Source organism: Drosophila albomicans, chromosome 3 (assembly GCF_009650485.2).
Source record: "Drosophila albomicans strain 15112-1751.03 chromosome 3, ASM965048v2, whole genome shotgun sequence".
Classification (NCBI taxonomy): domain Eukaryota; kingdom Metazoa; phylum Arthropoda; class Insecta; order Diptera; family Drosophilidae; genus Drosophila; species Drosophila albomicans.
This window is the reverse complement of record NC_047629.2, coordinates 39,607,553-39,621,068: the sequence shown is the minus strand read 5'-3', so window position 1 is coordinate 39,621,068 and position 13,516 is coordinate 39,607,553. Positions and strand designations below refer to the sequence as shown.

The 13,516-nt window shown below is 37.0% G+C and overlaps 1 protein-coding gene across 1 annotated transcript in view; it reads left to right on the top strand.

The window, feature by feature from the left end:
- The window catches only part of LOC117567274 (uncharacterized), a 58,932-nt gene that overhangs the window by 9,932 nt on the left and 35,484 nt on the right, over nucleotides 1-13,516 (top strand). Inside the window, 2 exon segments of the mRNA XM_034247137.2 lie at nucleotides 3,549-4,412; nucleotides 4,487-4,720. Coding sequence (XP_034103028.1) covers nucleotides 3,549-4,412; nucleotides 4,487-4,720 — 1,098 coding nt within the window.

Sequence of the window (13,516 nt, the reverse complement as noted above, 5' to 3'; positions counted from 1 at the left end):
CGACACGCATTCACGGTCCGCGATGTAATTTTCAATTTCGTTGGCTTTGCTGTCACTTAATTTGGCAGCGGGAGCAGTTGCAACTGCCACCCACACACACATACACACACACACCGCACACACACACCGCACACACACTCTCGGCACACACTTAAAATGTGTCTCCACAATTGCAATTTGCACCGCCAACGCAAACTTGGCCAATGCGCTTTGGTTCAAGCCAAGTTAACAGCAGTCGGTTCGATGTTCCCCCCTCTTTGGGGGCTAACAAATTAGTTACTGACGCAATATTTTGTGTATTCCGCTTGTCTTTTTCACTATCAAAATCACACGCAATAAATTTAATTTGTCTCTTTGCCCTCTCTCTCTCTCTCTTTCTCGTTCAGCGCAGGTGTTGGCGACCTCTCTTTCCTTCCAATTAATAAAAAGAAAACGCAGTCATAATGTTGTGATTAACACAAATGTGACAAGAGATGCATAAAAATTAATTTCCAAGCTTGTTTTTCGCTCTCTGCGCATGAATAACGAGCAAAAGATTTTGATTTGATTTCGAATGTGGGTCAAACTGGCGTTAGACATTCGTAACTGCAGACGCGTGAGAAGCATCACATCAAATATAAATTCAAGTCACAGTCGCAGCATTTCCAATTCCAATTTTCAGTGCCAATCGCCGCAAGGTCTAGACTTTTGGGTGCACTGAAGCGACCTTCCTTTAATGGCCAACTAGTGCAACATTTTCGATTTCCTTTCCGCCCATAAAACTTGACTTGACCAAGTCACACAAGACAAGATCAAGACACGCACTCACGCATAAAACGTTGCCTTGAGGCAACTTGAGGCTGGGGAGCTGGGTAATTAATTGATGAGCTGCGCGTCCGGCAGCAAATTGGACGACAACGTGCGTGCCACAACTGGGGGCAACATTGGAATTCAAATCTCTGTATTCGAAAACTGGCACAACTGCAAAAATAACTTTTTATTTACTGGTTACCCATAGGGTAGAAGGGTATTATAACTTTGTGACTACAGGAAAAGGCAGAAGGAGGCATCTCTGACCCCTTAAAGTATATTTATTCTTAATCAGGATCAACAGCCGAGATGATATAGCCATATCCGAAATATAGTTTTAATCGACAACATTTGCTATGTCGTGATTTTTGGTATATACAATAATAACTACAGTATTCATGATTCCTAAAAGTTTATTTGAGATCAGATGAAAGTTGTAGAGCTTACTATGGTTCTTCGTTGCGTTGGGTGATAATCTGGTATATTTTAGTACTGTATTAATTCATCAAACATAAATGTAGTACTGTATCAATATACCAAATATAAATGTACTGCATGAATATACCGAATATGAATGTAGTACTATATCAATATACCAAATATAGCCCTATGTGTATTTTTGTATTTTTGGTATATTGATTCGGTATATTTTAAGAATAATACCGCACTGTTTTGCTTTGATTCAAAAGAATATAATTTTGATCTGCGATAATATTTTGCAATCTATGGTATATTTTGAATCTAATACTATATCAATACACCAAATATCGCCTTCGGTATGCTTTCGTATTTTTGCGGTATATTAATTCGGTATATTTAAAGAATTATACCGAACTGAGTTGTTTTAATTATACTTGGGAAGCAGGTATCTCACAGTCAAGCACACTCGAGAGTAGTTTCTTACTTGCTTTATTTTATATTTCTTTATTTTTTTGATATATTTATTGGTATTTATTTGGTCGCACTTCAAACGGAGCCGACGACGACTCAGTGTGCAACATCTTGTGGCAATTTATTGTGGCGCATGCGCGCTGCCTGCCACAAGCGACATCTGGCGGCGAGTCTAGACTAGCTAGACTAGGACTAAAGCACAGACAGGACACTTGGCCTTAGTTGTGGCAACACAAGCCAACGAAGCGGCAACGCGTTGCCAATTTGCTGTGTGTCGACTTGTGGGCGACTTTGCAACACGGTGTGTATGTGTGTGCGTTGCATATATGGAAAGTGTCACATTGTCAGTACGGAGGTTGCAAGCTTTTTAAGTATTTTTTCGGTATTCAGTGTTTTTGTTTTGTTTTCTTGTGCCAAAGTCAGTGGCATTGTTATGTGTTATGGTCAGCAAAGAAAAAAAGGAGGCGGCAAACTTTTTGGCTTGAGATTGTTGCCACTTTCACTGCAAATTTGTGGGCAATGTGTGTGCGAAAGAAAGTGAATTCTACTATGCTACACTTGACCTATGACAATAACGACGGCAAATCGAATTTCAAACGCGCTGACGGTTTGCAGCTTACCAAAGTCATTTGATTGTCATGCCATGCAAATGCGAGTGCAGCTTTTTTTTATTGTTGTTGTTGTTACTGTTCGCGTTGTTCACGTTGTTTAACTTAACACCTCCCCTGGGCGGCGGCACGCCCTACGTTGTTGTCTGCTGCTTTGAAATCGGATCAATGCTGTCCCCAATTGATTTTTTGTTTAACTTTTAACATGCACCCGGCTCGCGGGTCGCTCACTTTGTACTCACTTTACTTTGGTAGCCCCAGGCAACCCCAAACTCAACCTCAAACTCAAACTAAACCTCAGTCCATCGCGTGTGTTTGTATTTAAAGAACCTTTTTTCTCTTTTCTACTATTTTTTTCTGTATTTTTAGTTTTTTTCGTTTTTGTTTTTTGTCGGTTTCTGTTATGCCCCCAATATCAGCGCACCCTATTTTATTTATGTGTTTTCTATGCTGCGTGATTTCAAATAAGTTATTACTTATTGTGCTAGTCTCTTAAATTTTTAGAGAAAACAACAATCACAACATAAACAAATATGTGCTACTTTAATTTTAGAGAAATATTGAACGAATGTCGTCAACTGACGAATTGCTTTGACAGTGAAATGAGAATGCTTTTATGCCACAAATTTAGCATTATTGGAGATTAGGTAGTAGATAGATGAAAGATATCAGAGTATTTAGTGTTACTAGATATGAGAGGTATGAGGTCTAATGTAGATACATTTATTTTATTTTTGAGTTAAAGCTAAAAGCGAACCAAGAAATTATTGTATGTTCTGCAAAAATTAGGATACAAATTAAAATATTCAACCTAATTTATATAAATTCGAAATTGTTGAACTACATACGCAGTAAAATGATTAAAAACTTATGAAAATAAATTTTTATATGGAATGCAACCATTTATAAATCGTGTACAAACTACAGAAAAAAATAAATATAAAAAATAAAAATAAAATAAAGTAAAATAATAAGAAGGTTCTTTAAAAGTTGAACACATGAAATATGTCCTTTAAACTTTGATTTAAAATTGATAAAATTATATTGATGGAGTTTATAAGCTTTGTTAAATTAAATTGCTTTTAATATTATTTGGCTGTGTTTCCATTGTATTCTTTCATGCCTCAACTGGCCTCTAATAGGGCTTGGCTTGCCCTGTTGTTGCATGCAACACAATTGTGTATACGTATATATTTTGAACTTCACACGTGTCTCGGTTTCTGTTTCTGTTTCTGTAGCTGTCTTTTCCCTTCTTTGCAGGCTGACACAAACACGGCAACAGCAGCAGCGGCAGCAGAGGAAGCAACAACTGCGACGACAACAAGCAGCGAGCCAGGAGCCGAATTAGTGGATCAGGGCCATTTAAGCGAGATCTTGGTGCTGAATGACACTCAAATCGATGGCAAAAGCGCGACGTCGGCGCCGCTAGCGGTGGCCATCGACATGGACAACATGAATAACATGGACATGGACACGGACACGAGCAACGACGACGACGCCGACATGAACGAGGCCAGAGCGGGCCACACAGCGCCAACGCGCAACGAAGATGAGGAAGAGGATGAAGAGGAGGAGGAAGAGATGCGAGAGGTTGTTGTGGAGATGTTGCAGCAGCAACAGCAGCAGGCGGAGCAGCAGCTGTCGACGCTGGCCAAGCCAAATGCTAATTATGTGTGCTGTCAATGCCCAGCAACAGAAATAGCAACAACAGCGACAACAACAACGACAACAACAACTGGAAGCATGGTGAACCGCAGCAAGTCGCGAGTACGCAGCTATCTAAAGAAATGCAAGCAACGTCTAACGGGTCAGCAGAGCAGACTAGCAACAGCAACAGCAACAACTACGACGGCAACAATTACACTGATCAAGAACGAAGCAGGCGGAACAGCACCCACAATGCAGCCTCAGAAGGAGTTAAAGGAAGAGGAGGCTGAGGAGGAGGAGCAACAGGACTCCAGCTGTGGCAGCAGGGATTCGTCCAGCGCCTATGTCGAGTGCATGCCGCTTGACTTGAGTCTGCGACGAGCGCCAGCTGCGCCACAGGAGTCCGACGAAGAGTTGGAGGAGCCGCAACGTGAGATAGAGGTGGAAGTGGAGGTGGTTGTGGAGCACTCAAATGAGGTATGTGCACAAATGCCCACTAAATTGTGTTAGCCCACTCTGAGTTTATCCCTTTGTTTTTTGTTGGCTTGTAGGTAACACAACTGGATGCGACTGTGGATGATGGCATGCTGGCCCAACTGATTGACAGCCATCTGTCGCACATTTATCCCATCTACTGGGCACGCACGCGTGCGATTTTAATGCGCCAGGCACGTGAGCTGCTCGTGTCCCATTTTGAGGGCTGCCTGCCCAGCTTCGAGCAGCGATTCCTATGCAAATTTGCACAAATTGCGGCAACGTTGCGCGCCACTCATCAAATTGGCGAGGTAAGTGCCCCACACAAAACAGTTCTAGATCTCTGGCCCCTGAGGTGCTGCTAGATTTGTAGAGATCTGTAGTAGTAGAGAGGAAAGATCTATCATTTAGTGTTACTGCAGGCATCGCAAATTAGCGCATGAGCAATTTAACGAAATGAATATGGCAATGGAAAGGGATTGGGAATCGGAATTGATATTGAAATTGCAAATAGTTTATAGATATTCAAATGAGCTAAAGCTACTTTTTATGGCAAACGCAGAGAAAGTTAATTGTAGAAGTTTCTCAAGTAATCAAAAATTGAAATACAAATTTAAAACACTTCCAACAGCTTTCGACCTAATTTTGAAGCTTTCATATGCAGTTCACAGTTTACAATAGCTCAAAGTTTTTAATGGGCATATATAAAGAAAATTGTTTTAAACGTAATAAAAAACATAAATAATATAATTAATAATGTTTAACCACAACAAAGTGCCAAAGTGTAAGTCAAAGCAAATGAATTTGCCTGCAAGCGGTGCGTTTTTACAGCATCCCTGGCAGCTGTTAACTTAGGTCTAAACTAACAGCGCACTGTAAGGCGCAGCAGTGCCATATCGAGCATAACAGCGCGCTGTTAGCGGCGTCGGCTGCGACACGAAGTTTGCTGTACGAAAAGGTCGAATGCGGAATGTTGCTCGTGTTGTCGTTTTTGGTCAGTTTGAGATTTGAATTCGCGGCGCGCAGTCGAGTGAGCGGCAGAAAAACAAGAAAGAGAGAAAAAAACAACAAATACGCAACGAAGACGTGGAACGTGCTGCATGCGGAACGTGCAACACATTTTTTTCGTATTTCGTTCGTCTACGTTATGTTTTTTCCGAGACGCCTCATCAACGAAATGTGCAATACAATTTCAAAGGAATAACAACAACACCAACAGTTGGCAAATGCATTTTGTCCCAGTGTAGTGCAAAAAATTTCAAAGAAAAAAACCACAAATCGAAAAGTTACTAAAGTGCCTTTTTAGCAGTGAAATAAATTCGTAATCAACGCAATAAAACGAAAATTAACCAAAGTACCTATAAAAGTGCCACAAAAATAGTGAAGAAAATAGTTAACAAACGCTTTATTAGCGCATAAATCCAACGATTCTCTTTTCATTTTTTTATAGGTAAATGTCTTTTGTTTTCATTATTATTTTAATTTGTATCAAAGTTCACAAATTGATTTCAATTCAAAATGTTGCCAAGTTCATGAACAATCAATAGTTTTAACACAATTGAACAATTTGCATGTCCAATTAACGAATGTGCAAAGTGTGCCCGGAAGCCAAAGTCAAAGAGCGTCCTTCGACCCACGCGACTATTTTTTAGAACCTTCACTTAAAACCGAAAGACTGTAAATGATTTAAAACAAAAACCGATAGAGAGAGAGAGACCCACGGAATAACACTCGTAAATAGGCTTTGCATTCAATGACAAAGCCAAAGACAAAGTGTGGGCAGCCTTTCAAAAAACTAAAATCGAATATAAAATAAGTATAGTGTAGTAAAAAAAAAACAACAAAAACAGATCGAAATTGTTGCCTACTATTACAAAATATGTTCTTGACGAATTTGTGTTAAATGCGCTTATCAGCAAAACAGCAGACAACTGAGCAGATCAAACTTGAGCTGAGAACGAGCCGTGGCTGTGTCTAAACTGTAATTTATGGTAATTTTCGTTACGCATACGCAGTGTGGTACTTGCCGTGGCATAGCGAATGAACACATGTTGCACATTCAACACTCTGTGTGTGTGTGTCTGTGTGTGTGGACTGCTGTGTGGACTGTGGGAGTCTATAAAGTGCTCAACATGACCTACATACAAGATACCAGGCAACAGCTTTTCGACTGCGGCTGCAGAGAACAAACATTATTTTTTTATTCGAATCAATCAGCAAAAATTACTACGCACATTTGCAGCTGATTTTAGATGCCATAAAGAGTTCTGCCACATGTCTATATACATACACATATGTGTGTGTGTTGAATGAACTCCGGGGCAGCTTGAGGGCGCCCTGAAGTTGCGTTGCAGCTGCCTGATGCATCTTAATTGCCTTTTAATTTCTCAAGCTGTGCGTTCAGTCTTCGCATTTAATAAAGAAACTTAATGCTCTTCCCAATGCAGACACTTTGTGGCATCGCTCTGCGTGTGTAAAGTGCGTTCTTATACCCTGTAATGTGGCCATTCAAATGTGTTGTGCAACAACAACACTTCATTTTATTTCATAACCAAATTCAATTTCGAATATTAATATTTCACAATCGCTTGCAAATCAAATTGATGGCATTCTCTACTTTACAGCTATATTTCAAATTTGTATAATGAAATCTGTTTTTATTGTACGTACTTCTGTTTTAATAGTTTTTGTTTCTTTTGTGTTAACTAAATTAAGAAATTTTTATATATTTTTTAGAGGCAGTTAAAAGCGATTTATTGAATTGTATTACTCGAGTTATCATATAACTGAAAAGAAAACTAAAAGTTTACCGAAAAATAGTAGACAAGGAATATTTAACGGAGTAACTTTAATGTTCCTAAAAGTTGCAGCAATTAGTTACTTTATGAAAATAGCTAAAAATACTAAATATATATATTTTTTTAATATTTCTTTTATTATATATAAATAGGAAGATATAAAGAAATTCATTACTAAAATATAAATTTGTTGAAATACACTTTGTTAAGTCTTGGAAATTGAATTCCTTTTTATATTAAATTTTTTTTAGATTTTTTGAATTTATTTATTCGAATTTCTTGAATTTATTTTTAGAAAAACTCATTTTTAAATCTTAATGAGCGTATTTATTATTAATTAAGAGTTTTTAAAAGATTATTCCAATTTTATTAGATTTTCTTCAACCCATTTTTATAAATATGTTAATATTTTAAATATGTACATATTTCAAATTTAGAATTTCTTGATTATTTTCGGAAATGGAAAACCATCCAAACTCAATTATTTATTCCTTTCTTTTTAAATTTAATTCACTATTAAATTAGAATATTAGATGATTATTAATATTGAATTATTAGAATTTCTTAACTTTTATTTTTACAATTAAATTTTCTTTTGTATTTAAACTCTTATTAGAGTGCTGAGTATCTTTCAAGCCCAGCAGCCAGGCTCTCAGAACAGTTTTGCTTGTTTTATTTATTTGTATTTTGTATTTTGTGTGTTTTTTCTCTTCTTTTTTTCTCAATGAAGCACGTTCTGTAATTTAATTCGCTTTTGTGCGCAGCCGCAGCGGCAACAGCAACAGCAACAAGCTGAGGCATCAGCAGCAAGCAGAAGCAGAAGCTTCAGCTGCGAGTGTTTAGAGCGAAGGGTCGCAACAACTCTCATCAGGTTTTTTGTGTTGTGTTGTGTTGTGAGTTTTGTTTTCGAGTGCCTTCAATTGTAAGCGGAAGTTGTGTATTAAGTGGACGCACAGAGAAAATAACAAAAAACAAATAAAAATAATAATAAAATAAAAGAGTGCTGGGGTTGCCTTGCCGGGCTTTTCATTTCATTGTTTGTTACAGTCAGTCGACGTCGCAGTCACAGTCGCTGTCCAAACTGATTAGGCCAGAAAAGTCTGCAGCTGGAACATGGCATATCACTTAGAGAAAATAGACGTACAGCAATTACGGAGCATGTGCCGAGCATTTTCCGCATAGTAGATAGAAAACAGCTTCCGAGTTAAACCAGAAGCAACAACAGCAGCAACAGTTGCTCGTTACTCCATCAATCCTCACACACAATGCTGATAAACACAAAAAACCATCCAGACCCAATTCCAATTGCAATTCCCATTTTGCAATTGCTAGACGGAGAGAAAGAGAGAGGGAGGGAGAGGGAGTGAAAGAGAGGCTGCGGCAATAATTTTTCTGCTGGAAAAGTGCTTTGAACTGTGTGTGTTGAACACAACATGATCGGCATTTGTTAGCGATAATGAATTGAACATTTCTGAAAACATGTTTGTACATAATTTGTATGCAGGCACCACTCGACACTACGGGACTCTCGTTCCCTCTCTCTCTTTCTCTGTCTCCTTCTCTATGTTTGTGTTGGTCTAACTAAGAGCTAAGAGATACTCGATCTGTATCCTCTATAGTTGGCTGTTTGTATTGTGGCATGGCGGAGGGAGAGCGGAGGGAGAGAAAGAGTTGCAGAAAGAAATGCGCAAAGTGTAAAGTGCATATTTATGGCTTGCATAAAATAACTTGTAAAATGCATTCACGAGTGCGCACTCACATTCATATGAGTGGACACGTGTTGTGCATAAGTGAGTATTTATGTATGTGTCTCTCTTTCTATCTCTATCTTTCGCTCTCTTTCTCTTTCTCTGTGTGCGCGTGTGAATTGGCTATAAAGTCATGACAATCACATGTCGAATTACAGTTTCGAGAGGAAGTTGTCATTAAGGATATTGATATGGATGAATTGTGTACACTGCTCCTATCTCTGAATAGACTCATAAACAACGAGTTCATAGCATACACGAGAGATGATGTCTGCCGATTAAGCGTGTCTATCTTAAGCTTCACAGACTTGAAAATCATTCATTTCATTTAACTCTTTACTCAATGCAAACAGAAATTAATTCAATTTACTCGAGATCGACAGTTTGGATATTTATTGACTACAACTATTAAATGCTTTAATATGGGAATTCCAAATGTTTGACATAACTGTGAATATTTCCAAAAACAAGTCTTGTTGTTTTACTGAAATTTATTGAGCAATTTTTCAAACATTGAAATTGACTGAAATATTTCAACAAAAATTTCCAATGTTTTTATTGAATTTATTTAGTAATGTTTGAGATAATTCGTTGTTTATTGCATTTATTTGCTAAATTGCATGTAAATTTTGGTATTTTGGTATATTTGATATTCTACATTTCAAAATTAGCATTTTTTTGCAATTTTACTTTTACTACAACAGAAATATATACATATTTTCTGAGCTAAAAAATATTTTCAACACATAAATTATTTGCAAAACTCATAAGTAAATTTTCTTAAATATTTCATTTTATCTTCAATTTTTATTTTTGTTGTTTTTGTTGTTGTTTGTTGTTGTTTGTTTACTTTAACTTTAATTAAAGAAAAATTCCAATAATTTCCGTTAATCCACCAAACTTAAATAAATAATAATAAATAAATAAATAATTTTTTAATATTTTTAAATTGACATTTTATTTTCGTAAATACCGAAAAATATTTTCAATACTATGGAAAAAAAAAGAAATAAATTTTATTTTTCAATATCAGAATATATTTTCTAAACTTAAATAATATTTGCACATGTAAATTTCCTGCAAATGTAATATTTTCTAAACCTAAATAATATTTTCAAAAATGTTTATTTTTCGTAAAAATGAAATCATATTTTATTAAATACCAAAATATATTTTTCAAGTCTAATTTAATATTTTCAATATTTCCCATGGGAGTGCAGTTATAAAAAATCTTATAATATTTTCTATCTTATACGAATGCAATTATTCTTTCTTAAATAATTTTTTCACCAATATAAAAACCAAGTTAAATATTGTTAAAAATAAGTTAATCATTAAAGGAATGCAATTAGACTTTCTTGAATTAATTTCTCTATTATGACAATCATTAATGCCACCTTAAGACGTCGTTAAACTCGATATGATATTTCATTGTTGTCTAATGATCTTCGTATGCATTTCAAATTCCATATCAATTACGCTGAACAAGACTCCACCCCGAAAAGAAAACGTCGTGACGCTTTTATAGCTGCTACCTACAGCAGCTGCTAATATGCTACAAAGTACAGTGTTAGAGCTAATGGTATAGCGTTTTTATAGTTATTGTATTCGAGAGATACTTACCACTTCATTATAAGATACTTAGTCATTGCAGCGCCAAGCTGCGTAGTAAAATGCCAGCGAGAAACGCAACTGCAATCCTAATTCCCTCGACGATTTCAGCCAGATTATGTTACAGCGAACACACCGCGAATGATGTTTGGCTTTATAATAAGTACTGCAAAAATAAAAGAAGAGAGAAAAAAGTGGCAAGTTGCAAAGTTGCAGCTGTGCAATAGAAATGAACATCGAGAACTGCATGCGATAGCCTTGAATTATTCAAGCGCGTGTGACTCGCTTAGTAATTAACCCAGCACAAAAGCCGCAGGCCGATGATGAGTCCGCGGTTTGAATCCAGTTGGAGATGGAGACGGAGGCAGAAACTCAGACTCAGACTCAGTTGGAGCTGTGGTTGGGGCTTGAGGCGGCGACCACGTCAAGTGCCAGTGGCAGACACCGAAACTCAGACTGCGACTGAGACATGAAACAAAACACATGTGTGTGTGTGTGTGTGTGTGGAACAGAGTGTTCCTTTTTTTGTGTTTGACTGACTGACTGATAGACTGGCAAACTGAAAGACGGACTGTTGTTGTTGTCTGTGCCGTTTGTTTTACTTTGTTTTTTTATGTCATTATCGTCATTGTCTGGCTGCGTGCTGTCTCCTCGTCCGTCTGTCCGTCTGTCTGTCTGTCTGGCTGGAGAAGGTGAATGCTTCCTGCAATGCCAACAGGTAGACAAAGACACAAAAAAAAGGCAACTGTGAGAATTGCCTGAATCCGATGACGACGACGCCGCGCTGCAGTCGAAACCAAACCAAATAAAAATACTTAGTTATAAATTTGTGCATTCAACAAACGAAGCCGTCAAATCCATCCCATGAATGACATCGACTTGGAGCTGTCAAACTTTGCCCGGCCTGACAATTGTGTACTTTAGACACGCTCTAATAAATGGTTCAATAATAAATTACAAGTACTTCGTATTACAACTTATACACTGAGTTTGCCAACGGCTTCGGCTTTGGCTTTATAGACAGCATTTTGTATTTGGCGTCACGTTATTTGTGCATTTGTCAAGTTCAAGCGTAACTTTTGTAACACTGCACAACAGCATTATATTTCGAGCCAAGACTTCGTTGGCACTCTGCACTCGTAAATACGTTTGGCGCATAAACAGTTAGAGTTAAAAACTTCCCTCCTGTTACCATTGCTGAAAACAGTTGCCAAGTTTATGATTTAAGAGGTAATCACCCAAAGAAGTTTAAGAAACTGCAGTCTGAAGACAAGTTACAATTTAAAATTCAATTTGTATTTAAAGATAATATTTGAACTTGAAAAAATCTACCACAAGAATTTTAATTATAATTCCAAATATCTTTTAAATGTGCTGCCGCAATTAATTTATCAATTATAAATTCAACATTAACTTAAAGCGATCAGTTTAATAAATCTACAAATATTTTTAATATTGTTTCCAAGTATTTCGTTTTTAACAAAAACTGTAGAAACTACATAGTAGCTTCTTAATTTGAAATATTGCATTGTATGATGAAATACATTGTATCAAATTTAAAGTCATTTTGCAAGTTTATGATTTCAAAGGTAATAATGTTAGTGCCTAGTAATTTCTTGTTAAAAGTTACAAATGTATTCTTTGAATATTTTTGTTATATAAAATACCGATAGGAGTATATTATAGGTTCGGTTATGATAGGTTATGTTAGGATATGTTAGGTTATGTTAGGTTAGATTAAACCTACGGCCCCTAGAGGGCATAGCATAGGCCAATCGAGGTCCGAAGTTATATGTACCTTTAAAAGTTGAAAACTTTATATATTATTTCCATTCGTTGTACTACATACAACATATGACTTATATTTTAAATAATCAATAAGTTTTTCAAATAGGGCTTATAAATTGTTGACTAAATATATTAATAAGACATCTTATCTTAAATTTAAATATTTTTACATGTGATTTATATTATTATAATATTCAAGAAAGACTTTATTTATTATTTTGTTAGCTTAGTAACATTATATTAAAACTAATCTAGAAGTTGTTCTTTAGTTTCATTAAATATTTATATTTATATTATTTTTTTGACGCATTTGCTTTGTTGCACAGTGTTTTAGTGCAGCTGAGCTATGTAGACGACACCGACACCTTGCCTGGGGCGGATTGTGAGTAGGATGTCAGATCGCGGCACCTTCGTGATTTGTGGCTTAAGGGCACATATGGGAGCGAGACTAGACATAACTCGCTGTGGCGAAGGAACCGCAGTCATCGCCATCGCCACAGCCACCGCAGTGGTTGAGCTTATGAGCACACGGTGGTCTCAACTTCTGGTCAATTGTATGAATATCCATGGCCAAGTCCAAAGTCCCGCTGTCTTGATGTCTTGCTGTCCGTGTCTTTGTCCATTTGTCTGCGTGGCTTTTGGCCGCCGGATTAGCATTGAAATTGACTTCGTGCTGTGCTCATTAAAATTTTACGTGCATAAAGTTTATTTCGATTTGCCTGGCGTTCTCTCTCCCAGTTGTTGTTGTTATTGTTGTTGTTGTTGTCCCAGCGGTTGTCGCTGTTTTGTTGTCGTTGCAGTTGTCGCTAGCCACGTCCTTATCCTCAACCTCAACCTCAAAGTCATAGCCCAAGTCGTCATCGTCATCGCCATCGACATCGACATCGTCATAGTCTCTTGGGTTGTTTCTCAATAAAAACGCCAAAAAGCAAACAATTACATTTCGTGGTTGCGGCTTACAGCATATTCCAAGAATCTAAGAAATGAGACTGAGAATAAGAATGAGAAAATTCAGCTCAGCTGCTACTCGTTTCTACTGCTTGTTGTTATTGTTGTTTTTCTCATTTTTCGCTATATTGAATTCTTTTACTTCCTTATTGGCAGCGAAAAGCGAAAAGCAAAAGCAACTCAAGCGAAGCTACTTACTTAGAAACCCTTTCGG